Genomic DNA, 26,808 nt, shown 5'->3' on the forward strand with positions numbered 1-26,808 from the left:
TATATTCTTCACAAATATATCAGGTTATTTCCTCCCTTGATATGAGTCCTTATTAAGGCTGCAATTTGATAAACTCCAACATGCTAAGTGTTTCTGTCTTGAGTCAAAGCAGCTCATCTGTCCAAACTTTGTGAGCACGAGTTTTAATTCTGTCTTATTTAAGCTGACATTAAGAACTTGATTGACCACTGAGTTTAGTTTTAATCTGTGTATTTGAATTGATGTACGTAATTTATTAATCTTGCTTTTTACACACGCTGTTCATGTGTAACACACACACAGAGGATCAGAGAACGTGTGTGTGTTGCTGAGCAGTCAGATTAAATGTATGACTTTTTCAACAAATCAGAAGAACCCTACCTGTTGTGCTGGCAAACACCTCGCTCTGTGCCGAACCCTCAGAGATGATGGCGGCAGTAGCGGTGGCGGTAGCGTCAGCAGTTGGACTGCGGTCAAAGGTCAAGGTGCCGGGGGTGGTGAACGTTCCAGTCGGGGACATGGTGACTGTGAGTGGAGGACAGACTGGTTTAAAAGTTTATCCCACAGATTTAATGAAAACTCCAGGACTTGAAATAACTGTTTGTGTCCTTTTCAGATTTCAGCTTAGAGTACGACAAACTGCAGACGAGTCAATACATTTGTTCATATTTCATGAATTATAATAGTTCAGGGGTGATTTACATGGTGGTAGTGAATGTTTTTGACTAAAGTTTTAAGGTTAATTTTAAGGGATAAACAGTCGAAAAATACAACGTTGAATACGATTAATATTACTCCCGTCTCTCGAAAACTTTTTAAAGAAGTTAACAGATGTGAACCTGCGGATCCTGAACTACAAACTGTTTAAACCTTTGTCTTCTTCTAATGTGAGACACAGAGACAGCGCCCCTCCTGCAGACATATGGGGAGGTAACCTGACTTACATGTGGTCCCAGGGGTCAGCGTGATGCTTTTGGTGGAAGGAAGCTCCTTTTTCGGGGGGGTTGGAGGAAGATCCATATCCTTTTTCCGTCTCTTGTAGGGGACGAAGAGGCGGACTGGTCCACTCTGAGCAGTCGGGAAACAGGGAGACAGACAAAATTAACCAACAACTGTTCAGATCCTTTAAATCAGAGACAATGAGATGAAAAAACGACGAGTTGGACTTTGATACGACTTGGTTCTGTAACTAATGAATGATCATATTCTTTATGCGCAGTCTACCAAATAAGTTTCTAGGGCTAAATATTATTCAATTGTCTTGATGTGACACTTCCGCTCCCAGACAGAAGAAGTTGGGGATCAACTAATCCAGAGACTAATGGCTGACCCACTCTCCCTCCTCAGCTACAGCCACCAGGCTTATCACTGTAATTTAACTCTAAATGCAAAAAAGAGAGCACGACTGTTGCTATTCTCTTTGTAAACGGAGACTGTAGTAAAGTCAATCTGTACAGTACAGATACACACTGTGACTGTCTATAAAGTGACTGTATATAAAGATGGATGACATGGAGGAGTATGGGTTAATGAACTCTACTGCTATCAGCCACCAGGGAGCGATGCAAATGATTTGGCGATCTGTCACATAATGTATCCAGGTAAAGAGCACAGGTTAAAAGCAGGAGGAGAGGAGGAGGTTGTAGTGACAGGAAAACCAGCTTTACCATAGCGAGGCTTTCTGTAGCCAGAGACTCTCCATCCTTTGGACACTGTGACAGAGAGAGACAGACATTTAGAGAGAGACAAAACCAATCCGAGCTTTGATGAACTGATTCGTCTGAACCAGGTTGTCTGTGAATGACCATTACGTGATCATATCTTCAATTTATGATTACGGTAACCCTTTCAATTATCAGATTACAGCATCCGTCCAAGTTTAGTTATTTAATTTTTCTTCAGCCTGTTCAACACTAACAGATTCAGTTTACAGTGACACAGAGACCAACTAGAACGCATGACAGAAACTGGAACAAGAGACTGCGTTGCCTAATTTCTATAAACAGATTCTTTGCAGAACCTGTAGGTGAAGGACAAGATTTTGCGGCCGGAAGCTTCCTGGTTTCTGTTTTTAGTTTGACCAATAACCTTTCAGCGGGCTTTGGCTGCCTGCAGGTAGACAGTCTTTGTAGAAAGCAAAAGAGGCAGAATAATTTGACCAAAATCTGTCTGCTATTGGCTTCTTAACTTATCGCATCTGTAGATAACTGTTGATTAGCAAAAATGTCTCCTGGATGTAAAACACCTGCAAAAAGTATTGCCGTTTGTGTTTTGTGATAAAAGAAACAAGTCAGACTGTAGACGCTGTACGGCAATTGCAAGACAAAGTCTTGGCCCAGATATTAACAGATATCTGCTGTTGCTCCCAGAACTCTTCATGGGTTGCAAGGTTGGTGTTGTCAGTTTTGACTGATATCAAATATTTGAATCTTGAAATTTGAAGACTGTTTGTTTTTATACTTAATGGCAATTCGTAGAGAAATACATTATTTTGGCCTCTAGTCTAAAAGAAGAAAAAGAAAGTGTTTGGAAAAGATGCACCAACAGTTTTCTAATGGTGAACCCAAAGCCACAATCACAACAATGAAAAACGATCAGGTTTTAACAGAAAAAGTCTTCACCTATAAACAGATTTGGCTTTTATGCAGCGTGTATCACACATGTATTACTTTGTAAAAAATAATGATTTGGATAGGGAATAAAAGTTGCTGTCTGATTGTAACAAACTAAAATTAAATTTTTCATTTGGACCATAGTCTTTTCCCAATCTGTGATCAATCTATTAAAATGTGGCCTTCAAATTGAGAGGAAATCAAACAATTGTTACCTGTCTGTAAAAAGAAATCTGAGTGGAATACGTCCCGATCTGGGAACGAAGAGCAGGTACATTTTTGAAGTTTTACTGGAAATTGACTGAAAAACAATTGGACGTCATTAACATCTGATCTAAAGTCACTCACCGCTGTTGGGTCGTCACAACAGGCTGCACAGGTACAGGAGGCAGCGTGGGGGTTCAGGATGCGCTCCTAAAACATACACACACACCCACGTCAACTTAATGCCAACTTCCTGTTCAGAATCAGCTGCAAACAGTCTCTGTGTGGTGTAGCACTGTGTAGTACTGCAGTAGTGGTGTATTCCCACAGTGGTATTAATGCAGTGGTACCTGTATGAGGCAGAGTAGAGGACGGCCAGCGTATCTGATGCTCCTCTTCCAGTCTTTGCTGCTCGCTCTTCCTGCCAGACCTTCAAACTCAGTGGGAGTGAACCACTGCTGGTTGAATTTGATGCAGTGACCTTTACCCCCTAAACATAACACTACACAGTCAGTGTGGGTGGAAACAGGATGAATTTCCCCAAAAATAGAAGTGAATTATATCAGAAAAACTGCCTCATGCTCTAGAAGACATTGTGAAGTGACAGTTGGAGCTTGGATGGACATGAAGCTCTGCTGGCTAAATCATCAGTACGGACAGACAGCTGCTCTCTAACCAACGGGCAGGGTTTATCTGGTTTATTCACTCACGCTGCATAATATTGACCATGCAGTCAAAAAAGAGCAACACAGAACTGGCTAAATCATTCATGTAATTTTGCATGATAACTTTGACTTTTGATACTAAAGGACATTTTGGGGATAATATTGATGAATGTTTACCTCAGCAAGATTTTGAATGCAGGCCCTTAGTTTGTAACGAGGGTAAAGTATGTGGATACTTCTGACTGGTTTGTTCCATATTTGTATATATTTTAAACTTTTGCATTTTCCTATATCTGTTACACTTTATGTACACAGCTGACAATTATTTATTTTTACCTCACATTACCTCAGTTTTACTGATAGCATTCTTAATTAAATTTATGACCTGGATGCTACAAAATTGTATTTGACTGTGCACTTCTCTTACACTTTCATAACAAGGATCTTGGTTGAATTTTATTTAACGTGACACAAAATGGTCTTTGACTTTGACTGCACGGCAATTGTGAACAAACATATTACCACAACAGTTTTCAGTTGGAAAACACTGCTGTCTGTCATGGTGTGATAAATCTGACATGAACAGTAAAATGGCACAAAAGATGAATTTAGAGAAATCAAGAGAGTGGTAGGATGTAACACTGGTTAAGTCTGAGGTGAAGCTAAACCTGGAAACTATTCAGGACCCGGTTCATCTGGAGGGAAACGTATCAGTGGTGACTTTAACAGAAATTCAATCAGTTTTACTGAGGAAAGTTTGGTTTAACTGGAAATGCCGCTGCATGAAACAATTTGTGTCACCTGATCCCAGTCTGTTCTTGTAGAGGACACCACTGGAGTTCCTGCAGCGGACCGGCAGCTCATTGTTGTAGACTGATGGGTCCCAGTTGTACTTGGAGCCAGAGTCTTTGTCATGGGGAGGAGTCAGTGGAGTAGGCGTGGTCTGTGGACCTGAGGGGTGCACACAAGGACAAAACAAGTAGACAGCGATCAGAGAGAGATGGAGGTCGCTGTCGTCCAAGTTCAGGTTTTTCTGTGTATTCATTTTTTTAACCAAACCTAGTTGAACATAGATACGACAGGACATTCACAAACACACACACACCTGGTGCAATGGCGGTGGCAGATTTGAGGCCACTAGCCTCCACGATGCTGCCATCAGTGTGAACCACTATCAGTGTGGCCTTCTGAGTACCGAGACCCTCACCCAGCTGGAGGGTCGTCCTCCCACTCTGTAACACACAAACACAGATGTCTGTGTAGGTAATTTGTAACACATTAGTTTCACCAGCAGATGTCAGCATGTGCTTTTTCATTTAGAGCTCAGAGTACCTGGCCTATTTCCAAGAAAGAAAAATATGCATCCACAATCTCCCAAAGCCCAATTAACATGCTTAAATGTCTTCCCTGGTCTGAAAAGATGTGTGTGTTTTGGACACAACAGTCCAAAACACAGAGACAGTTTATTAACATAGGAAAACCAGCAAACGCTTGCATTAACATTTTTAATTATCATTAGCGTAATCATCTGTGTGTGTGTATCTACCAGCACGTGTTCAGGGAGGCTTCCTGATGGGGCGACGGTCGTGGTGTAAACATTGTCTTCTGCAGCCTGAACGTCCCTCACCGTCATCTCTGATCAACAAGAGATTTCAAATATTTTAATAATCACATGCACTCCACTTCTACTGCACAATAGCTAATACAGTACACCTGTAATGTAAGGATAAAATGTTAATATAACAGCCAAACTGGATGGGCTTTAATGACAAAATCACCACAATCTGAGAACAGTTTCTAATAACCTATATCTGCCTAAATGCCTATTTACTTTAATTGTCCGAGACATCAGATATCAGGGTGAATTTTAAGCTGCATTTTCAATATTATCCCGCATTTTTGAGCAGAGGTGGATCCAGGGAGGCAGTTACTGGACCCTGAAGTGCCCCAGTCCTGTCAGTAGTCTATTTTGTAATGAAACAGTGCCTTGCTTACAATGATCATAGTAGATTTTTTTTTTTTTTCTTATATTTTTTTAAGTGCACAATGTGGAAATCTACAGAGTTAGCAGTTAAGAAGAACCGACTGTGCACCTCACTGAATTAGGAATTGTGCAGGGATCTAGAGGTTGGCCCCTTATGGGCCCTGATTTAGTCAAATCCTAGATCCGCCAGTGTAGCTAATGAATGTGGTGCAAAATTTCACATTATTTTGCAATGATGTGAATGTTGCATGTCCATGATTGTTATCATCAGCGGTGGAAATTGTTATGATGATGCTTTTATTAATATTATTGTTGTTCAACAGAGCAGTGTGGCCCTTCCACTGGTGCCAGGGACTTTATGATGACTTTAATTATACCCTCACCAAACTATGTTCAATATCTGACATATTGATACAGAAGAATTGACCGAAATACATTTCAAGTACTAATGCATTATGAATCACATGACATGTCATCCTTGTTACGAACTTAAATTCGGCTGACTTACAATACCTAATAAAAAAAATTTAATTAAAATATGGACTTTAAACACGGTTAACATTGTCCACTCCATTAAACCACCAGTAAACTGTGTTGTGCTTATGTAAACTAACTCTATAAGTTGGAACTGATCTTGTTTTTATGTTTTGAATATCTTTGCAGGATTCGGGACCGCTTAATAAATTGATTAAGTGGATGCGCGCGTTACGAGATCAAACTACTATACACATTTTTTTTAACTGCAGAATGAGTTATGGGAGTTGTTTAACTTACTGTAGCAGACGTGTGCAGGAGTCATGTGAAAGTTCCCATTTGAATCGTAACTAAGATACTGAGCAGTGTGTGTTCTCCTTTGTTTACAAACGGAGTGAACGTGTGTGTGTTTTAGCGCCACCCCGCTCAGCGGCCTGCTGCTAGCTCCGACCACACACCCGCCTTTACCTGCGAACGCCGCGTCAGCCTCGTCTGGGTTCGGCAGAGACTCGGCTTCCATGTCGATGTTTCCCGGTTCCGCCATCACAGCCATCGTTGCGACTTCGGCCTCCGACTCGGTATCCGAGCCCACCGGCGGCTCGTCTATGGGCGGTTCATCCAGCCCGAGCGCCTTCGTGGCCGAGTCCGCTTCGTCCATTCTCCAGCGCTACGACAAGAGCCGAATGCGACCGAGCAGCAGCGGCGCCGAGACGAGGTCCGAGCGCAGCCGAGTCTGATCCGAACCCGAGGAGCACTCGCAGGTCCCGGAGCCGGTAACGATAATGGATGAATCCCGTTGTATTCACACCGACATTAACGTAAAACGTCCCAGAATGGGGAGAGCTAAAGCGGAAAGCGGAAGACAGCCCGAGTGGTTTTTATCAAGTCGAGGAAAGCGATGCACCCGAAGACTTCCGGAAAAACACGAAGCGACACACAGCGGCGAACAGCGCACACACATTTACACACGCGCAGAGAAGAGACCACAACAGAGATCAGAAAATCTACATTTACACGCAACTTCATGAGCTTATATATTGAACCCAGATCTTTGAATTATCTTAATTATCTAACGTTTGTTTTAGCAGCTGCTGGTTCAGGTTTGTGAAGAGCTGTGCAATAAAAGTGGAATATAATGGTTCCGCAGACCTGGGGGGATTCTACAACTACAACGTAGTCATGGTATATAGGAGATAGAAGTGCATTTCTACTATTTCTAAAACTGGCATTATCCAACTAGACTACCCACATAGACCTCAAAGGAAAACATGCAACAAAATGACCATCACTTTTAGCTGTCCTCTGGAAACACTTCCGTTATGGTTTCTCCTCTACTTGCTGCGCGTTTGTCTATTTGCTGCGCGTTTGTCTATTTGCTGCGCGTTTGTCTATTTGCAGCACGTTTGTCTATTTGCAGCACGTTTGTCTATTTGCTGCGCGTTTCTGTAATGTGTTGTGTTGTGAAATTGATGAAGATGTTTTCTTACTTTGCTTGTGTTTTGTCAACTTGCATGTGTTTTCTTAAGTTGCTGTTCGTTGAGCTCTCAGGGCCACCGTAATTTTCCCCATCAGAACAAAATCATTAATATCTTTGGGTTATGAATTTAAGTATACAGTGACTGAAAATGACAATGACAGAAAGATTGAAATATGGACCTTTTGTAGGGAATCCTGATGCAGCGATGTGTCTCATGTAAACAGTGTATATAGCACTTTTCCAGTCTTACAAGCTCTTTACAGTACAAGTTGCATTCAACCATTCACACACACTCAAACAGCTCTTCTATACACAGGACCTTTTGTATCACACCATTCATACACTGCCGGCACAGCCTTTGGGCAATTTGGGGTTCAGTATCTTGCTGAAAGTGTCAGGGATCGAACCATTGACATTCTTGAAAGTGGACAGGCCTCTTCATCTCCTGCTCACTATACAACGACAACAATAACGGAGTGATATGTACAGTATATTACAGAAATACACTTTTCAGCTGGAATCACACTTATATTGTCTTAAAGAGGTTTTTTATTGAATTTTGATTTGTTTTTATTTAGACATAAAAATAAAAGCTATCTTCTCTAACAGTCATCATAAATATTTCCATGACATATAAAATATATGTTTTTTGGAGGACTGTTTTTTATTTTTTGAAAAAGCTAATAATAACCAGAACCATTATGAATCTCTGAAAAAAATAGGAAATCGTCCCGGACAAGATACACAAATAAAACAAGTTATTGCACATGTATTAATAATACCTAATGTCTGCTACAGCAGATCAGCATCAGGAATGTGAATGTTAAAAAGAATACATTTGCCCCAGTTTCTTTCAACAACTGATGAGGAACAAAAGACAGAAAACAAAATGTGATTAACAAAATGTCTGGAAACTATGAACAGGACTGGTATCAAGACATTATATTAATGATTAGAAGGAAACGAACTGAGCGACATACACACTGAACTCCAACTGCTCATAAAGATGAATGGAAACTGAAACACACTGTTTATTTAATTTTGTATAAAACCAACTTTAGCCCTATTTCCTGTCATTTAACTGTACCCATGTGTCAACAAAATATACTGTTAAATCAGCAGAGCGCATACTATAAATTATATATATATATATATATATACATAAACGCTTTTGCTGCTACAAAACATACATAAAGACCTTTACAATTTATGTACTGATAGAGTACTATCTCAATCGGCTTTAACCTTCGAACAAGACTTTCAAAGAAACTTTGCAAAGAAAAATAAGTCTGTTTCTTGAACTTTCTTTGGCCGTGTCACCACCAAAATTCACATTACGATTACTTTTGAGCTGTGAGTTTTCAATTTATTTGCAATTGACAACACAGCACATTTTAAGTTTGTGATATATTATTTGGCTAAATTTTACAGTAGTGAACATACTAGCTGAAATGCAAACACTGCTTTCAATGGCTATGTAGTCTGGAACTGAGACAGCCTCTCTGTATTTGTATATATCTGGGTTGAGTGAACTGACTGGTTCATTAGCCTATCACAATCTGCTCAGCCGGGGCGGATATCTTTCCCGCCTACATTCAGTCTCCACCCTCTCTTTGCCCAGATTAGGACTTCCTGGCTCGCAACAATACAGGCCGGGGGCAGTGTAAAGCAGAAATCCCTGAATACCAGACGTGTCCTTTTTGTTTCTTGAGAGACTCCAGCATTGCCGATATGACCACGAGTGCGAAAGCTTCCGAGACCCCTCGCTGGTCACATCAACAACTCAACTTAATGTTTCCTGTCTTTTTCCAGTTTGTTTCTCACTTTGGTGTTGAATAAAAGTGTTTTCCTGTGCAGGAATACCACAGAGATCATTTAAACTATCAGATGGGACGTCAAGGTCCAAAGTGTCACTTCCCCATCAGCTCCTGATCTGGTCGTCACGTCAGCGCTGGATCCTGGAGATCAGGTAGTAGAGCAGGAAAAAGACCAGGACCAGTCCCACAGAAACGTAGCAGAGGATGCGACGATTGTCTCTGCTGGATCGGACCATGGTGGAGAAACGCTTTACGCTGCCACTCAGCAGGCCCGTTGCACTCAGGAAGTTTGAGTCCTGAGAGGAATAGAAGCAGAAGGGAAAAGTATTTTTAATTGAAAAGTGACCAATCAGTAATCATTTGCCATGTAAATGAAAACGAAAGCAACGACGCACTCACCATGTTGTCCAAGTATTCGTTCTGATCATCAGCTTCTCTGTCGATGTCATACGCCAGCTGTCAGACACAGACAGGATGGATGATCAAGTTAAATGGTTAGTGTTATACTAAAGGTTTTTGTTGTTTTTTTAAAAGAAATGATTACACATTATATAAACATCTTCTGAGATTAGACTATGTGTTCTGAGATACTGTGCAGACATTTATCACATCATTAAGAAGCTAAATGTGGCTTACAGATTTTAGTCTGGAGACCTTGGCGACGAGGTTCTCAGCCATTCGCTTGTTCTCATCATCGAGCATGTCGTCAACAGCGCCATGACCTGAAAACAAACACACACAGAAAAGAGTAACTTGAGAGCCAACTTTATGTAGCCACTTGTTTTGTAGAGCCGAGATAACCTGGTTTCCCATACCATCATTTGTTCTATGTGTTCATTCCTTGTTAAGTCGCTTTGGATGTAATGTAAATGTTAGCTTCTGCAGCTGGGCTCATTCTTTTCATTTACAAATGTGAAACAGATGGCTAAGAGTAAGGGTAAGTCTTCTTAAGCTGTCTGGACTGCGTCAATTAGTGGAATCAGAAGAAAAAAGAATGAATAAATCAACAGCTGTTTGTACATTAGTGAGTTGGTCACCATATTGATAGCGCTATATTTCATATGCTAATATATGTTTTTTGAATTATATAAATGTCATTTTCCGGCTTCAGTCACCTGATCAGGGTGAACTGCTTATAGTGCTGGCTAAGGCTGGGCGATAAGTCGATAAAGAAAATTACCCCGATATAACTTTTCCTCAAAATAGAAATATAAGACATGTCGATAATGAACTCCCCCTCTGACGTGCGCTCACTTTACACTGATACACATCACAAGTTATTGGGACACGTACAGGACTAATGTTTACTTTGTGTATGTTTAATTTGCTTCAGAGTTTATGGGGCACATGTTTAAACCTGCTACAGAGAGATGTAAGGACATCAGGGTAAAGTGACGGGAAGAATACAGAGTCAAGATCGATATATAACTAAATAAATGTGATAATCAGTTTGTGGGTGAAAAGTAACAGAGAAGAGCGGGGACACACACACAACACACAACACACACACACAGAGGATAACTCTCACCTGCAGATTATGACGCAATGCAGTGTTTTAACTTCTTTGTTGCAGAATAAACAACGCACCGTTTATCCAGCAACATAAATATGAGCTCAGCAGGTTAACATAAAGATCAGTTCTAAGTGTGAGAGATTTTTTCCATATTGCCAAGCCCTAGTGCTGGCACCGCCATGCTTATTATGCGGTTATTGCAGATATGACAGCACTATTGGCAATTATAACAATGCTGTATTGCAGCGGAATGATCTCTGGTATTGAGAAGGTTTTTCTGGACTTGTTTGGTTGCAGTGTCACGCAGACCTAGCAATGCTGCATCTGTCAACTTCTCCTCAAGTCTCAACAGACTTTCCTTTTAGTATTTGACAGAAAAAACCCTGTCGACCAGTCACGAGCAGCACAACTTACTCTACTTATTCTTCACAAATTCAACGTTGTAGCTAATCTCTGCATTCATGCTGGTGAAGCTCCGGAGCTGTTCGACTTTAGCACAGCAAACCTGGAAGTACCCAGCTAGTTAGCCTGCTAGCTGAGGAAAAGGCTCCAGAGTCAGACCGTGAACTGACCGCCTGTCATTGGGCTGAAACCCTCCATCACCCGCGGCCACCTCCGCTCTGACCTGCTGCGGCTGCTGCTGACATGTTACGGCTGAAAACATACCAGTGAATACGTGTCCACAGACATACCTCTGTTCCAGTCCGCCATGTTGGAGAGTGACGTCACGATCAGCCGGGGTTACGTATACTCACGTGACTTCCGGCTTCACTGCGGATCAAATCCAAACTTTACTTCACCTTGGAAACGCGTGTCTGATTCCAATGATTGCAACAGGAATCTCAATTTTATGTGAATGATCTTCAACAAACAAGACCTGGCTGTGAAAACCATTCATTTTGTTTTAACAAAAAACAATTCTTGTTAACTATTCTTATTAACTATTCTCTTATTCTTATTCTTATTATTCCTGTACTGTCATACATTTTTTTTTTTGCTGTTGTTACTGCAGCTCTGCCAATTCACTCAGTTCCAGGTATATATTATATTATTATATGTTATATATTATATGTAAAATATTATATACTATATATTATATATTATATATTATATGATAAGATATGATAAGATATGATTATTATATGATATTATATTATATTATACAGTTTGCTGGCTTCCTGTGACCACTGGGTGGCAGCATACACAAACTGTACAGAATGAGTTAATCTCATTTCAGTTTACCTAGTACTGACTGAAACATCTCACTCAGGATACATTTATCAAGCACGTTTCTGTTACAGCCTTCAATGATCTTCATGAGGTGAAAAAAAGTATAATAGTGTCTTTTTTGTTTATACTGTCAGTCCTGATCTCTGTAGTGTACCTCCTACTGGCAGGAGGTAGAGTGAGTTGTCCACCAATCACAAGGTTTGATCAGTGGTTTGATCAGTGGCTTTTCCAGTCAGCATCTTAGTGTGTGTATGTCAGAAAAGCGCTGTGTTTAGAACAAGCACTATGTGCATGGTTAAATAAGAGCTGACTATTGAAGAGCTTTAAATTGTCATTGAGACTTCAGATTTCAGAGCTCTGTTAAATGGTGACTAGTGGCCACTGTTTGTGTGGACGTGGCCAATTCAGTCCCTGTCTGATCTGTCCAATGAGTCGTTACACAACCGATGTTGTAGTCTCCATTAGTTTGTGGGGTCAAAGGTCAATCAGTGTGAAAAGGCTATCATGCAAACGTGAAACAGTGATATCACCTTGTGTGAGTCTTCGGTTAATCCTCCTTTTTCTGTATGTGCTGTAATCCACCTATGTGTGTGTGTGTGTGTGTGTGTGTGGGTGTGTTTGTGTGTGCCACCTGATGTCAGCACGCATCACTGCTGCTCAGAAGGTGCATGGGGGCAGGGAAGCGTGTTCAGAACTGGTGCGTGTAAACCTGGTGTATGAGGACCTGGTGTGCGCAGAACTGGTATGTGTAGACGTGGTGTGTGCAGAACTGGTGTGAGCAGAACTGGTGTGTGTAGACCTGGTGTGTGCAGAACTGGTATGTGCAGAACTGGTGTGTGTAGAACTGGTGCGTGTAGACCTGGTGTGTGCAGAACTGGTGTGTTTAGACCTGGTGTGTGCAGAACTGGTGTGTGTAGACCTGGTGTGTGTAGACTTGTGTGTGCAGCCCTGGTGTATGCAGCCCTGGTGTGTCCCTCTCAGCAGAAGGAGCTGCAGGAGCAGTCTCTCTGGTGCTCACTGAAGCCACAGATTGTCTAATTAGATTAAGCGAGGCTTTCCTCAGATAATCATTTAGCCAGCTCCTGTTTTTTCTCCGATGGAGCACTGCTTGTGACTGTGAGCTTGCTGAAGGTCAAACTGAATTTCTGGACAACGGGCTGCTTTTGGGAGTAATTTGCGGTCTTGGAGCAGGTCTTGGTGCAGACTGTGGCTGGGTTATGGGCTGTTTCTGGAGCGTGTGTGACGCTGCTCAGAGTAATCGGACTGCTGCTAATACCTGCTGCTGCTAACAGGAGGCGATGGGGGAAGTTTCTGTAAGTGAAGCATTTTATTCTTCTCTGTGGTGACATGAATGTTTTATCACAAGTGACTAACCTTGAATAACTTTTCAGTGGAAAAATCCTGAATACGTTTCCTCTGTGTAGCAGACTCAGTTTTTTTACACATAACTTCATCAGTAATGGAGAAAAGGAGAATTCATCAAGGAAAATACTTTTCACCTTGTAACTGTTTCTGTAACGTGAAGATTTGCAGCACTCATGTCTCTGTATAGCTGAATATATGTGTTTGTTTGGACTGTTGGGTGGAATCCCTCATTAAGCTTTAGTTTTTTACAGCGAGCTTTTTTCAACCAGTTAGACCATCAGGACTTCTGCTCAGCAGCTCTTCTCTTTCTCTCCTTCAGCCTTAAACATGCTGCTTCTCCCTCGCTCAGATTAAGGCTCGGCTGACTGATTGACACAGATTACAGTTGAAGGCACAGAGGTCACACCATGTGAGGAACTAAGGCTTTCAGTTCACACACCACACACAAAGATACTGTGTGTATTCAAATCCAAACGGTTAATTGCACATATTACTTTAGGTGGGGTTGAAGAGCAGAGCAGTGTGGTTGGAGGGAGGCTGGATCAGATGTATTGGGTCAGCTTCACAATTTCCTGGTTGATTGAGAGTCACTCATAACTGGTTACTGACAGTGATTTGGTGAGAACATGTAACACATATAAGATATTTAAATGTATGAAAAATTTAGTTCTGTAAATGTTCTCTTTCGTATATGTATCATACTTTATGAATATGTTCTTCTATTAAATTAATTCAATACTTTTATTTGAATATTAACACCCACTGCTGCTATTGAGTAAGGTACAGTGCTCAGTGCAGGGTTTAGTTCCTGAGCTCAAATTGGTGAGAAATGGATTAATGGAATTATTTACACTTCAAATATTATTGTTCCATGTCGAGCATTTCTGGAAGAATTCAGATCAGTTTTTCAAATCATTGCAATAAAAGCTCAGACATATCTAACATTTCATGATTTAAAAAAAGTTAAAAACTACTACAAAAATGTTCCCTACCTGACTACTTAACACAATATATTTTAATGTCTTTAATTCAAATTCCAGCTGAATCGTAACAGGATATGAAATGCTACAATATGATACGATATGAATCCTTACTATTTAATATCATACCATATCCCATTATACCCAATCATATTATACCATACCATACCATCCACATTATAACATACAATACCATACCATACCATAGTATATGATACAATATAATACAATACAAAAATGTATGATATGATATTAAACAATACGTTATGGTACAATATGATACAGGGTGATACGATCATTATCATACCATACCTTAGGATACAATGTGATGCGATACAAAACAATAAGATACATTACAATATGATGGGATATGAAATGATATGATACGATGAGATTGGTTACAATACAGCATGGTACCTTAAGATATGAAAGGATTTTAGAAGAACAGAGCTGAGAGTCCAAGTTCACCCGGCTAATCACCATTCCCACAAGAAGTAGTTAACAAACCACCAGGAACTGTTCAAATATATGTAATCTCTGTGTGATGCATCCACAAGTGTCAGTAAATCCTTCTTTAAAATGTTTAACAATAGAAAGAAAAGTAAACTTTAGATATAATTATAATTTATCAGTCTTTAAAACCCCCTCATGTATAATTTGCATGTAATTAGTAGTACGAGTATAATCGCACCCCAGAGCTAATATCAGGTACATGACCTTGTTGTCCTGTGCCCAGCCACAACACTAGAGTCCAGTCATGTACTCTATATGGTAATATTTCGACCTTTTCTCCACAGTTATGTATTTGTTCTCCACAGAGGTCTCTGAAATAACCGTCTCTGTCTTTCCCTGTACAGTCACAGAGTCCCTGTAAGGTCACATCTGCACCGCAGGCCCACCACTGAGTCTGTGTTTGTCGGGAAGGCCTCTGTCGAGCCCCAGAGGAGCAGACATGGCCAATAACTCTTTTCGTGGGTCCAAACACGGCCGACGTGATGATGTTAACCACGAGGCAGAGTTCAGCTGCTCGCTGCAGGAGCTGCGCTCGCTCATGGAGCTGAGAGGACCGGAGGCTCTGACCAGGATCCAGAAAAGTTATGGAGACGTTAATGGGCTGTGTAGCAGACTGAAGACTTCACCTGTCCAAGGTAAATACAGCTTCTGTGTTTGGTTTGTGTCCTCACGGCATCAAAAGAGTTTAATCTTAAATCAACTCCAGGAAATGAGATCTGCTCCAATATAAATCCAGTGAGTTGTTTTCAGTTAGGGCCACATTGGTATATGATTTTTTTTATGCCCTGCCATCAGTGACTCATGGTCCCCTCTCCCCCAGTGTGGACACTGCTAAACTAACAGAGGACATGTAAAGCCTGGCTCCAGGGACTGTTGACGGTGATGGTCAAAGTCGACCATGACCTGCAGCCTCTGTTGATCCTGCTCTGCTCTCTCTCTGCTTCAGGACAATCAGAGATGCACACAGTGGGCTCTAGTCCGTTAATAATACGCTTAAATTAAGAAAAATTCAAATGCACGGGCATAATAATTTAAGTTAATTAGAATTAAGACAACCTAATGGTAAAATACTTTGAGAATAAAGTTGAAATCTTACAAGGACAAAGTGAGAGTTTTAGGCTACGTGTCTGTTTTGAAATGATTAAGGTGGAACATCTTGTTAAGTATATATAAAGTTATACTATCATGTTCTCTCCATTAAGAAAAAAAATGTAGCTTTGGCTCATCAGCTCCAAATTACCATAGGTATATTTGAAAGCCTGTGTAAGAGAGAGTCTATTTTGAAGAGGAAAAACACACAGACTTTAAGGTAAGTGCCTCTTCAGCGGGAAATGTTTGGTTGTGGTCACCTGCAGGGCTTTCATTTATTAAAGCTGCGTGTATCGTTGGTTATATCTATATGTTTAAAGGGATTTACATTTTTCAAATAAGATAAGTGGCTTATCAAGATTTCATATCTGGAAGGAGAGCAACACCTTTCTTCTACCTTCTGGTAATTCAAAAATATGATGTTTTAATCTTTATACTTGTATAAAGAGAGCACATGTATTACAAATCAGAAAGTTATCATACACTCATTGGTTCTAGTTTACTCCTGTAAACGTTGATTACACGTGTTTCCGTGAAGTTGTGCATTTCACAGTGGACCCAGTGTGTCTCTGTGGATTAAATGTGTTTCTCATACATCTGCCCTTTGACATTTTCCTACTCATCATTAATTCATTCAGTCTGTCCGTCTAACACACGTTCAGTAAACACTTTCAGCATCTTGACACCCCGCTGACAGAGAGAAGGAAAATGTCAACAGCAGCTTGAAATCGGTGGAAAATCCATGGCGCTGCCTTACTACTCTGTGTCTCTGGTCTGACAGCCTAGAGGGGGGGGTAGACCCTTCCACATTCACTCTAATCCTAGTGAAAAGAAAGTCCTCAGAAGGTTTCGTTTCCAGACAGCATTGAGAGAAGGGTTTGTTTAAACCCCGCCGAGAGCGAGCGAGTCAGTTGCAGTGGTGCAGCTGCTGCTCTGTGTCCAGAGGGGGCAGCTGAGCCTGTCCCGACATGTCGCTCTGCTCAACAGAGGAAACCTGTCTGCTCCAGGCTCCCACACAACTCCACACTGCTGCAGACACACAAACACCCGGCATCAGAAACCACTGTCAACATTTCTTCAATTTCACATTCAGGGAACTAACTCGTTGTTTATTTAAATTTTTAGAAAATTTCTTGTAAGAGTATTTGAGATGGATTTTTTTTTCCAGTGTAGTGTGCTGCACACAGTACTGACTTATAACTTTCAGTCACATGAATCCCATATGTTTCTTCACATTACCCCTCTGTTGTTTTCTCTCTCGATTCTTTTGTTGCACACAGTTTGTGAGTATACTGTTCACACAGTGGTTTGAATCTTCTTGAAAAGTCAGTCTTCATTCGCACACAATGTCAGAGCTCATAGGTTGGATCGTCTTGACACTTTGTGGAGCTCTCGGAACCTATTAGCAGCTGGGTAAAATAATAGCCCCTGAAAGAGTTACAAAGCCAATGACTGTCTCCTGGAGAATTACACTTCAGTCTGTGACATTAAAAGTACATTAACCTAAGTAAGATGTATGCAAGACTATAGCAGCACTCGACAGAAACAGACCTGCAAAGATGCTGACTTCTCTCTCTCTCAAGATGTTGCACCCTTCCAACAATGTATCAATGCAACAGTTCAATTTATATATTTTCACAGTGACTTTTAGACAGTAATATATTGTATGCACGTAATGATGACCCAATTAAAGATGGAGCCCACATTTTCAATTCAGGTTCAGGTTTGTAGAGAACACCTGCAAAAAGAATAGGCCATAAGATTTTATCGGGTACCGAATAAAATCCTGGACTTTTTATTTCCATCTACTCGTCTCTGATGTTTGTTCATATATTAAGCCTTTTTTTGGTCACATGAATATTTGTGTATCCAACACCTTAGAAAAACATTAAAATTGTTGGGTTTGTGACTCCTGATGCAGGTTTAGATGGAAACTCTGACGACATCAACAGAAGGATAAAGGAGTTTGGACAGAACGTTATCCCTCCTAAAAAGCCAAAAACCTTTTTGCAGTTAGTGTGGGAAGCCCTGCAGGATGTAACGCTCATCATCCTTGAGGTGGCAGCCATCATTTCACTTGGGCTTTCTTTCTACAAACCGCCAGATGCTGAGAGACAGAGTGAGTTGATCTTTACATCTTAGATAAATATATTTTCTTGTGAAAAGTACATGATGCCTGATACATATTACTAATGTCTTCCATTGGAATAAAAAAATACTATATAACATTGGTCTCTGCTTAGTTACACTTCAGTCTAGCTGCCCTGCAGAGCATCTGCCTCAGATTAAAGTTTAACTAACTATAAAATAAAATACAACTCAACTGGAGAATGTAACTCTGCTCGTTTCGTTTTCTACCTCCACACCATTCTATTCATGTTTTCTGTTAATGTGCTTGTGTTAGCCAGATATGGCAGCAGCAGTACATCTGCATTTATTTCAGGGTCACTTCAAATAAAAACCTGAGGTATCCTTCAGGATTTTTTTGTACGCTTCTGTGGTGATTCTGTAGGTTTTATAGGTCAGTGCTGTTTGGTCAAGAGACCCCACCCCCCTACGAAAAGCTGATATTTCAGGAAACCAGCATTTTAAAGCTGACCACTGATTCACATGATCTGGGTCATTATCTTCATCAGTCATTTGAAATCAAATCATACATACCTATCATTCCTTAGAATTTAGAAACCACCTAAACCTCCTGTCAGGCTTCACTGCTGAAGTGTGTGAAGAGACAATGGAACATCTAACTAACATTTAAACACTGTTGTTGCCCCTGCTCAGACTGTGGCAGCGCGGCTGGCGGCATGGAGGACGAGGACGATTCGGAGGCTGGGTGGATCGAGGGCGCTGCCATCCTGCTGTCCGTGGTGTGCGTGGTCCTGGTGACGGCCTTCAATGATTGGAGCAAGGAGAAGCAGTTCCGCGGCCTCCAGAACCGCATCGAGCAGGAGCAGAAGTTCACTGTGGTCCGAGGCGGACAGATGATCCAGATCAATGTGTCCGAGATCGTTGTCGGAGACATTGCACAAATCAAATATGGTGAGAGAACAAAAAGCATGTAGAGTTAGTTAATGCTGTGTGATGATTACAGGTGGATATCAAATCTTTATATACATATTCTTGATCAGGCAATCTTTCATAAGATCATTCCTGATCTAAATCATCATTTTGCAAGTTTTGTTCGGTGATGATTTTAGTTATCTTCAAAGTGTAGTTGCTAATTCAACTTTTCACAATACGCCTAGAAGAGACCCTCATAGAATATATTGATGTTTAATTTCAGAAAGGTCCAGGGTGCTGGCGGATATATAGATAGAAATATAATATAATATTCAAAATACGATTTTTTACGTTTGTGAAAAAATAATAAATTGTGTTAGTTTAGTTTAAGTGACCCTGTCCTCTTCCACGGAGTACACCATGTTGTACCTGCATTTGCTCCAGTCAACAATTTAATGATGATGTATTTCCTGACGACCTGTTCTCACAGCGTGCCTCTGTGTCTCCCAGGTGATCTTCTCCCGTCTGACGGCATCCTGATCCAAGGCAACGATCTCAAGATCGACGAGAGCTCTCTGACCGGAGAGTCCGATCATGTGAAGAAGAGCGTCAGTGAAGACCTCATGATGCTGTCAGGTGCTTCATTCACATCGAATTATAAATTAACTGTACATTCACACGCTCCTCGGAAGGTCCCATTTCCTGAGTTGTGAAGTTGTTGTTCTGACTTCAGCGTGCTCAGGTGCTTTGAAGTTCCAATATTCACGTAGTAAAAAGATCAAAGAAAAATATCTGGTGTGACAGACATAAATAATTTTAAATGAATGCATGTTGATCATAAAATCGTGTAGATGCTTGTGAGAGATGGACATGGCAAGTGACAAGCGCAACATTCCACGAGTCCAAATTCAAAGCTACTATTTAGAGTTGATTTTGAAATCCTTTATTCGTTTATCTAAGTGATAACGTCAGCAACTGAGCAACTCATTTACCAGGAGGAACTCATTTTTCTGATAATACCCACACCACATGAACGCACAGTAAGTTGTGACCTCAGCTCTCGTGAGTCAATTTCTCCTTTTGATTTTCTTGTGCTGAATCTGAGCTCCCCTCTGACTGGACATTCATCCCATATTGAAATAACACAACTTAGAACCAAAGAGACATTTCTTATTTAAGCAGCCTGCAGCCACACTGACTGAACATGGCTCCTTATTCATGATTTCCTTATTGGTTTGTTCTATGTGCGCCACATTCACGTCCTATTACAGCTTCTGCAAAGCATCATCAGCCGTCTGGAGCCTGGTAGAAGAAAACAGACATCTTGAGAAACGAGCCATAAAGCTGCCTTCTTCTTGTAGAGCGGCTCTCGAATGTGCACACACACACAAAACACAATGGAATTAATTTGTCCGTACATACACAGAGTAAAGCATGTGGACTTTCTGCACACAGGTCGCTAGGATGGTGTATTATGGCCATTGTGGTTTTTTTGTAAATGAGGATCAGTGGACAAGTAAATTAGGAATTTCTGACAAGTCATAAATGTATGAGAGAAAAAAATCATGTGATCAAAACATTTCAGTGCATCTGTAACTAGAACCATGTAAGACGGATGTAAAGATACAGCAGGTTATGTCTACAGGCCTTTCAAATGGAATATGTTGTACAGCAGGACACAACACAACAGACCAAAGTTATCACTTCATTCAGATCAGTGTGTTATTTTCTTCTGAATGAGTTTCTTCTCATGCATTTGTGACTTTAATAGGCCCCTTCCCCATTATATATCGCTTTTTTTACATTTTATTTTGACAGTGGACCTAAAACAGTAACTTATGCAGCAGTGACCAGGAGTAAATAAAAGATAACTTTTAACAATAACAATGATCAACATCCTCATCCTCTCTCTCTCTCTCTCTCTCTCTCTCTCTCTCTCGCTCTCTCTTTCTCTATATCCCTCTCTCAGGTACCCATGTAATGGAGGGCTCTGGAAAAATGCTGGTCACCGCTGTAGGCGTGAACTCTCAGACTGGCATCATCTTCACACTGCTCGGCGCTGGTGAGGATGGTGAGGGTGAAGGTGAAGAGAAGGCTGAGAAAGAGAAGAAGAAGAAAGAGAAAGAAAAGAGGAAAGAGGAGCGGAAAAAGAAGGACAAGAGGGACAAGAAAAGTAAGTTGAGCATATGAAGGGGAGGTGTTTCACTTCAGCTGGTGCAGTTTTATCTTTACTTCAGTAAATCTCTGTGTCTTACTGACGTCATACTATCACAGTAACATAGTTATCTCCCTCTCATTATCACACTTGCATTACACCAGTCTATCCATGGAGAGAGGTAGCAGGGATCCAATCTGAGACACACAGATTCACTCATCCACACCGACTCTGAGAAAGGAACATCTAGATGTTTTTTTTTTAATTGGGAGTCATGTGGGCTTGTTGCAGAGACCAAACACTGACAAGGAAGTACAGCTGAACAGAAGCAGCTCTAGGGCACGGTCACACATTCACGACTGTAGCAGTGGCAAACCGTAACCTCCTGTTCAGTTCCTCGCTGTGCGAGCGACGGAACGATTACAACATGTGCTTCCTCTGGTGAAGCAAATCTGCTGCGTGGCGTCCTGTGGAGTTGAACTTTGGTAAACTTTGACCGGCAATGTCACAGCCTCAACCAATAGCAAGAACGTTTGTGTGATTGACCCCACTTCATAGGATGTAGTCTCAATAGTGAGCCAAGGTGGAGATGATCCTGATATAAGCTGTTTTGAATCAGCCAGTGCTTAATGATGTCGGACATGACAATTATAAACAGTCCCACAAAATAGAGCCACTGAGTTGAGAGACAACTCTACCAACAACATCTAACACAACCTCAAACGGACAACAGCAACTGGTTGCCGTTTGCTTCACATCCTGCAGTGCCCACATTCAGCAAGCAATGAAACGTAATTTGACTGGGAAGGCAATTATCATTTATGTATATGTAACTGAGTGTATTAGATTGGTGGCCTGGCCGAAGGTCTGCCTTTTTAGAATAAGGACGAGATGCAGACTATCCCTTGTATGTTTGAAGTTGCTGTGTTGGGTTTATGCAGATTTCCCAAAGATTTTAACAGCAGAGTATTTGTATGTCTTTGATTATTATGGATCCCTAAGGGTACATATGGGCTTAAAATAAAAGTTAAGGTTTCTGGTGCATGCGATATCTGTCAAACCACAGTACATTTCGGCTCGTCTTAGCTAGTCAAACCAGGAGAGGACCATTTATGTGTGTATTGATTTTGAAGGACTCTGTTTAATACAGTGTACAGCAGTGCTGCTATATATTTTGTAGTAAGTGTTTTTGGCGTTGCACTTTGTAGACCGTCCCCGTCCACTTGTCTCACGGCCGGCTGTGCATTAAGACCATTGGTTTCCCTCCTGATCAGATTTCTGCTTCTTTTGATGAAAATAAAGCTGGTTGAGTACATTACTCTGACTGGAAGGAGGCTTCACTTGTGTTTTAAAGATGCTTTGTTTATTGAGATATTGATCCGTAAAGTCTGATTCTGTGAATATCTTCCCAACTTTACCACATAACTCCTGTACTTTCATTTCCACACAGAAAAAATAGCAAGCTGAAAAGCACTGTGGTCTGACAGATATCTGAGCTGCGAACAAGAAAAAGTATTATGTGTGCAAAAGAAAGTTTCTGGTCTCGACCAGAAGGTTTCATCCTTTTTTCATTTCCCCTTAGGGCCCCCGTAGATTCTAGTAAATCTCTGGTGTTCTTTAATTTTGTATTAATGTCTCATTGTATTTGTATAAATAACTTATGGCTGCTGCGTGTTTTTCTTCTACAGGTAAAAAAGACGACAAAGGCAAGAAAGGTGAGCAGCATATCACAGCTTCAGTACTGTCAGTTATCACACACGACTCTGTGAGTGAATGTGAAGCTTCAGCTCAACTGTCCATCAGTAACATAAGGTTAGAGGACGACAGGAGGACATTTACCTTTCTCAGTCCACTCTTGTGCTCAGGTGTGACATCATCAGTAACAGTCTGAATACTATCTGATAATAAAGTTCATTTTTATCCAAGACCTCTCAGCAAGCATTTCACATCAGTCATCTGTGATGGTGATGCATCAGTCAGACAACCAGATTAGTAATACGAATAAGAATAATGATAATGATAATGATATATGTGAGTATATTTTTTAAATGATAATACTATACTCACATATATACTTAGCTGTGGCTGTCTGAAGGAGTGACGTTATAGAAGTGTAAATTGGCAGTTTGATTAGGAAAAATTACAGATTATTTTTGGAAAGGGACAGATTGTTGCAGTTGCTGCTAAACAAGTCGATCAAAAAACAATCAAGGGCCGTGGCCAGAGGGGGCACTGGCCCCAGCTGAACTGATGATTGGCCCCTTGAAGTCCCTTGAAGTAGAGACATCGTGAAACCACCACTGGTTCTGATCAGACTGGTCGAAGATTCTACCGGTGGCCATGGTTTTTAAGTGGATTCAGCAGTCAGTCTGTGGTGAGCTCACATTTCCTGGTCCCCTGGCAGGTTCTCCCACTTCCTTCCCCTGTGGGCCCAGTGTGTGCAGTGTGCGTCCCTGTGGTCTGAGCAGCAGCAGGTGCTCCTGACTCGGTTGATGGTGATTAGGTCCAAGCAGATTATCGGCCCTAAGCTTGGCAGCTGCTTTCTTCTCCTGCCTGCTGCTGCCGCCTGCCTGTCCACTAATAACCTCATTACTGAGCTGGGATCAGCACGCTCTCACACACACTCACACACACTCAACGCACACACAGATATCCTCACTCTGTCAGAGAGCTACAGTGTGCGTTACAGACAGAACAGATAATGTCAGTTACTTGGTTAGCGCGTAACTTGGACCTCTGCTCTGACTCATACATACTGATGGAAGTTCACCAACACAGTACAATAAACCCATACTGGGAAAAGACTAACACCACTTACATGTTGACCCACAATGTTGTGGCCCCGCCCCTTTAGCGGTCTTGTTGTCACATGCTGCAATTCAATTTGAATACTTCAGTCAGTACACATACATGTAGTATACTGTGCACATGGTACATATACCAGCGCAGTGTATGAATTCTGAGGGTAACGTTGTCCCAAATCAAACTTGACCATGATTGTCAACTGCCAAGATGGCTGCAGATTGTTACATTTTTTTATTCTGGGCCCCTGTTTCGTGCGGCCTGGGAATTACACTTGTTGTTGCCTTTTCACAAGTTTGACAATATGGTCCCTCCCTTTCCATTATGCAGTGACAATGGCAACCCTTGAGGGAGTCCTGTTCAGTTTCACATTCACGTTTTGAGGTGTTCATGCTGCCGTGCATGTTGCAATAACTATAAGAGTGCCCTCCAAACAGGAAAACAGAGATACACAGACTCTGAATAAGGACTCTAGGCTGCAGAGGTTAACAGAATATCACTAACGTGAAATTCACTATGCATAACTGTTGGACTGATTTTCTACTCATCAACACTTTATGGAGACTAGAGATGAAATGGTGTGAACATATTGTGTCACGATTATAGTGGCCAAAATTGTCATGGTTATCATTATTATTTATGTGTTGATAAATGTGCTGAAAATATTCAAAACACAAACAGAAATAATTTCAGCAAGATTTATATTAAAATAATATGTATGTTTTCTGTGAAGATAGCAATAATATTTGAATAATTAATTGGAGCAGAGGAGAGAAGATTGAAGTGCACACGTCGACCCGAGTAGTCAGAACAAAATATTACCATTTGTTAAACACACACAATTTGGCGACAGTGGACGTTAGCTATGGGCAAAGTTACAGCCCCCACCTGCCTGCCCTTCTATTGCCCTTCTACCATGTTTTTACAACAAAAGCACATTGCTTGCTGCGCCTGCATCTTGAAGACTTGCTGACACACTCTCACAGGAATCAAAGCTGGAAATGGTTGAACTACCCCTACCATGAAACTGGTAACCTTTTCATCCCTACAAGAGACTCCCTGTAGCATTGCAGACATCTGTATCATCAGAACTATTTGCCCCTTCCTATGTAACCTTTTAATTTGAAACCGTTGCAAGAAGGGTTGATTTCATTGCCTGCAGCTTAAAAGCGATTGACAAACAGCTAAATAAAAGGAATTCTTTCATCTGTTATTATTATGTGGCTGCTGCTTAAGACTGAACTATTTTTTGACGACTGGCTTTCATGTGAGAATATTGCAGCCAAATTAAAGTAAAATTGAATGACTTAATTTAAAACAATATGTCTGAGCCTGTGTGGAGATTTGTGTCTTAACAGCTAAAGGTATCACTGACTTCCTGTGTCCTCTGCAGGGAAAAACAAGGATGGAGCCAATGTGGAGATGCAGCCGCTCAACGAGAACGAAGAACCAGACAAGAAGAAAAACCTGCCAAAGAAGGAGAAGTCCGTCCTCCAGGGAAAGCTGACCAAACTGGCTATGCAGATCGGCAAAGCAGGTGCGAACAGCTAGAATCAGATGAGTGAGGAACAGTGTGTTTGACACATATTTAGTTCTGCCCTCAGGACCAACAAGTTCCATGCAACAGCTTGTGTTTTTTGCAGCAGTGATGATTATTGCATGTCACAACCAGAAGACCCAAATGTCCTCTATATACGTCTTCTGCCTTCCACCCACCATGAAATCAAATCACTTGCTTCAGTTTGTCATGTTTGAGAGAGATGGTTGTTTTGTGAATTTATTTGAAGACACAATAGTGAAAATTTGTGGTTGAAAGGTGAATTGGAAACACCACACTCCCAACAGAGAGGATCTGCGACAACACTGGTGCACATGTGTCATACATGATATATTGAAGATGTGCTGGACAAAGCATTGTAAAACAATGGGATTAATGAACCTGATAGATGATATGTTTGGTTGTTATTTGCATTATTATTTGCCTATGGGGACATAAAGCCAAAGTATGTAGAACCTGTCTTATTTTCTGTAGTTTGGCCTTCGTCCAACACAAATGACAGCAAACAATCAGAAAACTACATGTCATCACAGTTTCTTCTTTTACTTCTGGTACTTGATTAATACAAGCACAGAATACGTTTTCACTGCTCCTCACTGTTATTAACTTACTCTCTGTGTCGCTGTCTCTCTGCGTCTGTCTGTCCATCTTTGTCCTCAGGTCTGATAATGTCGTCTCTCACCGTCCTAATCCTCATCACTCGCTTCGTGATCGACACCTTCTGGATTCAAGGGGTTCCCTGGGCCAATGAGTGTATGCCCATCTACGTGCAGTTCTTAGTGAAGTTCTTCATCATCGGTGTGACAGTGCTGGTCGTGGCCGTGCCTGAAGGTCTCCCTCTGGCTGTCACTATCTCCTTGGCCTATTCAGTCAAGGTCTGTTTCCAGAAGGGGTTGGGAAATCTGTATCCTATTGTGGGGCCATTTCAATTTTTATAAAATCCTTTTTGGCTTATACTTAATTATTGCTGCTCTTTTTTAACATACCTGATGTCAGGTGGTAGTGATGATGATGATGATACTCACAGCTGGTTTTAGCCAAATCGATTTGCTCAGAAAAATTAACTCCATGCAAGGTTTGCAAAGAAAACACTATCCCTCGTATGTGCAATTACATAGCCTGTCACTTTGAACTTTTATAGTCTGCATGTGCTGTTTTTCAGTTTGTTTGACTGATAACAGGATTATGCAGAAACTGATTTAATTCAAACCTGCTGGAAGAATGGGACATGGGTCAAGGAAGAATCCATTAACTTTTGGAGCTGAATTGATCCGCTTATCTGTTCTTATTTCTTTAATATTGCGAATTTCTCAGGAAAAAATGCAGAGATCTTGATGTTGAAGATATCTGCTTGTGAGGTTCTTCACAGGCTCTTATCAAAATCATTATAA

At 41.1% G+C, this 26,808-nt stretch overlaps 3 protein-coding genes across 5 annotated transcripts in view; 1 reads left to right on the forward strand and 2 right to left on the reverse strand.

Annotated features, from left to right (window-relative positions):
• deaf1 (DEAF1 transcription factor) overlaps nucleotides 1–6,862 on the reverse strand; it is a 13,128-nt gene extending 6,266 nt beyond the window's left edge. The window contains 9 exon segments of the mRNA XM_053427769.1: nucleotides 361–504; nucleotides 924–1,047; nucleotides 1,647–1,691; nucleotides 2,940–3,005; nucleotides 3,146–3,285; nucleotides 4,262–4,411; nucleotides 4,566–4,692; nucleotides 5,007–5,095; nucleotides 6,387–6,862. Coding sequence (XP_053283744.1) covers nucleotides 361–504; nucleotides 924–1,047; nucleotides 1,647–1,691; nucleotides 2,940–3,005; nucleotides 3,146–3,285; nucleotides 4,262–4,411; nucleotides 4,566–4,692; nucleotides 5,007–5,095; nucleotides 6,387–6,576 — 1,075 coding nt within the window. The 5' untranslated portion in view covers nucleotides 6,577–6,862.
• A 1,645-nt stretch (nucleotides 6,863–8,507) lies between these two features.
• Nucleotides 8,508–11,490, reverse strand: bet1l (Bet1 golgi vesicular membrane trafficking protein-like). The gene is made up of 4 exons (XM_053427000.1): nucleotides 11,418–11,490; nucleotides 9,849–9,934; nucleotides 9,612–9,668; nucleotides 8,508–9,508 (listed from the first exon to the last, which is right to left on the reverse strand). Exons 1-4 carry the CDS (start codon nucleotides 11,434–11,436, stop codon nucleotides 9,341–9,343), a joined length of 330 nt encoding a protein of 109 aa, XP_053282975.1. The 5' UTR covers nucleotides 11,437–11,490; the 3' UTR covers nucleotides 8,508–9,340.
• A 966-nt stretch (nucleotides 11,491–12,456) lies between these two features.
• Nucleotides 12,457–26,808, forward strand: part of LOC128444494 (plasma membrane calcium-transporting ATPase 1) — a 28,190-nt gene continuing 13,838 nt past the window's right edge. The window contains exons 1-10 of one of the 3 annotated variants that reach the window (XM_053427001.1): nucleotides 12,457–12,697; nucleotides 13,147–13,268; nucleotides 15,158–15,448; nucleotides 17,824–18,021; nucleotides 18,684–18,941; nucleotides 19,413–19,538; nucleotides 20,872–21,075; nucleotides 22,746–22,772; nucleotides 25,253–25,396; nucleotides 26,078–26,292. In XM_053427001.1, coding sequence (XP_053282976.1) covers nucleotides 15,253–15,448; nucleotides 17,824–18,021; nucleotides 18,684–18,941; nucleotides 19,413–19,538; nucleotides 20,872–21,075; nucleotides 22,746–22,772; nucleotides 25,253–25,396; nucleotides 26,078–26,292 — 1,368 coding nt within the window. In that variant the 5' untranslated portion in view covers nucleotides 12,457–12,697; nucleotides 13,147–13,268; nucleotides 15,158–15,252. Of the gene's footprint in view, nucleotides 12,698–13,146; nucleotides 13,269–15,157; nucleotides 15,449–15,720; nucleotides 16,123–17,823; nucleotides 18,022–18,683; nucleotides 18,942–19,412; nucleotides 19,539–20,871; nucleotides 21,076–22,745; nucleotides 22,773–25,252; nucleotides 25,397–26,077; nucleotides 26,293–26,808 lie in introns of those variants that run through there. The other 2 variants (XM_053427002.1, XM_053427003.1) reach the window with 2 other exon arrangements.

This window comes from Pleuronectes platessa, chromosome 7, assembly GCF_947347685.1.
Source record: "Pleuronectes platessa chromosome 7, fPlePla1.1, whole genome shotgun sequence".
In the NCBI taxonomy this organism is placed as follows: domain Eukaryota; kingdom Metazoa; phylum Chordata; class Actinopteri; order Pleuronectiformes; family Pleuronectidae; genus Pleuronectes; species Pleuronectes platessa.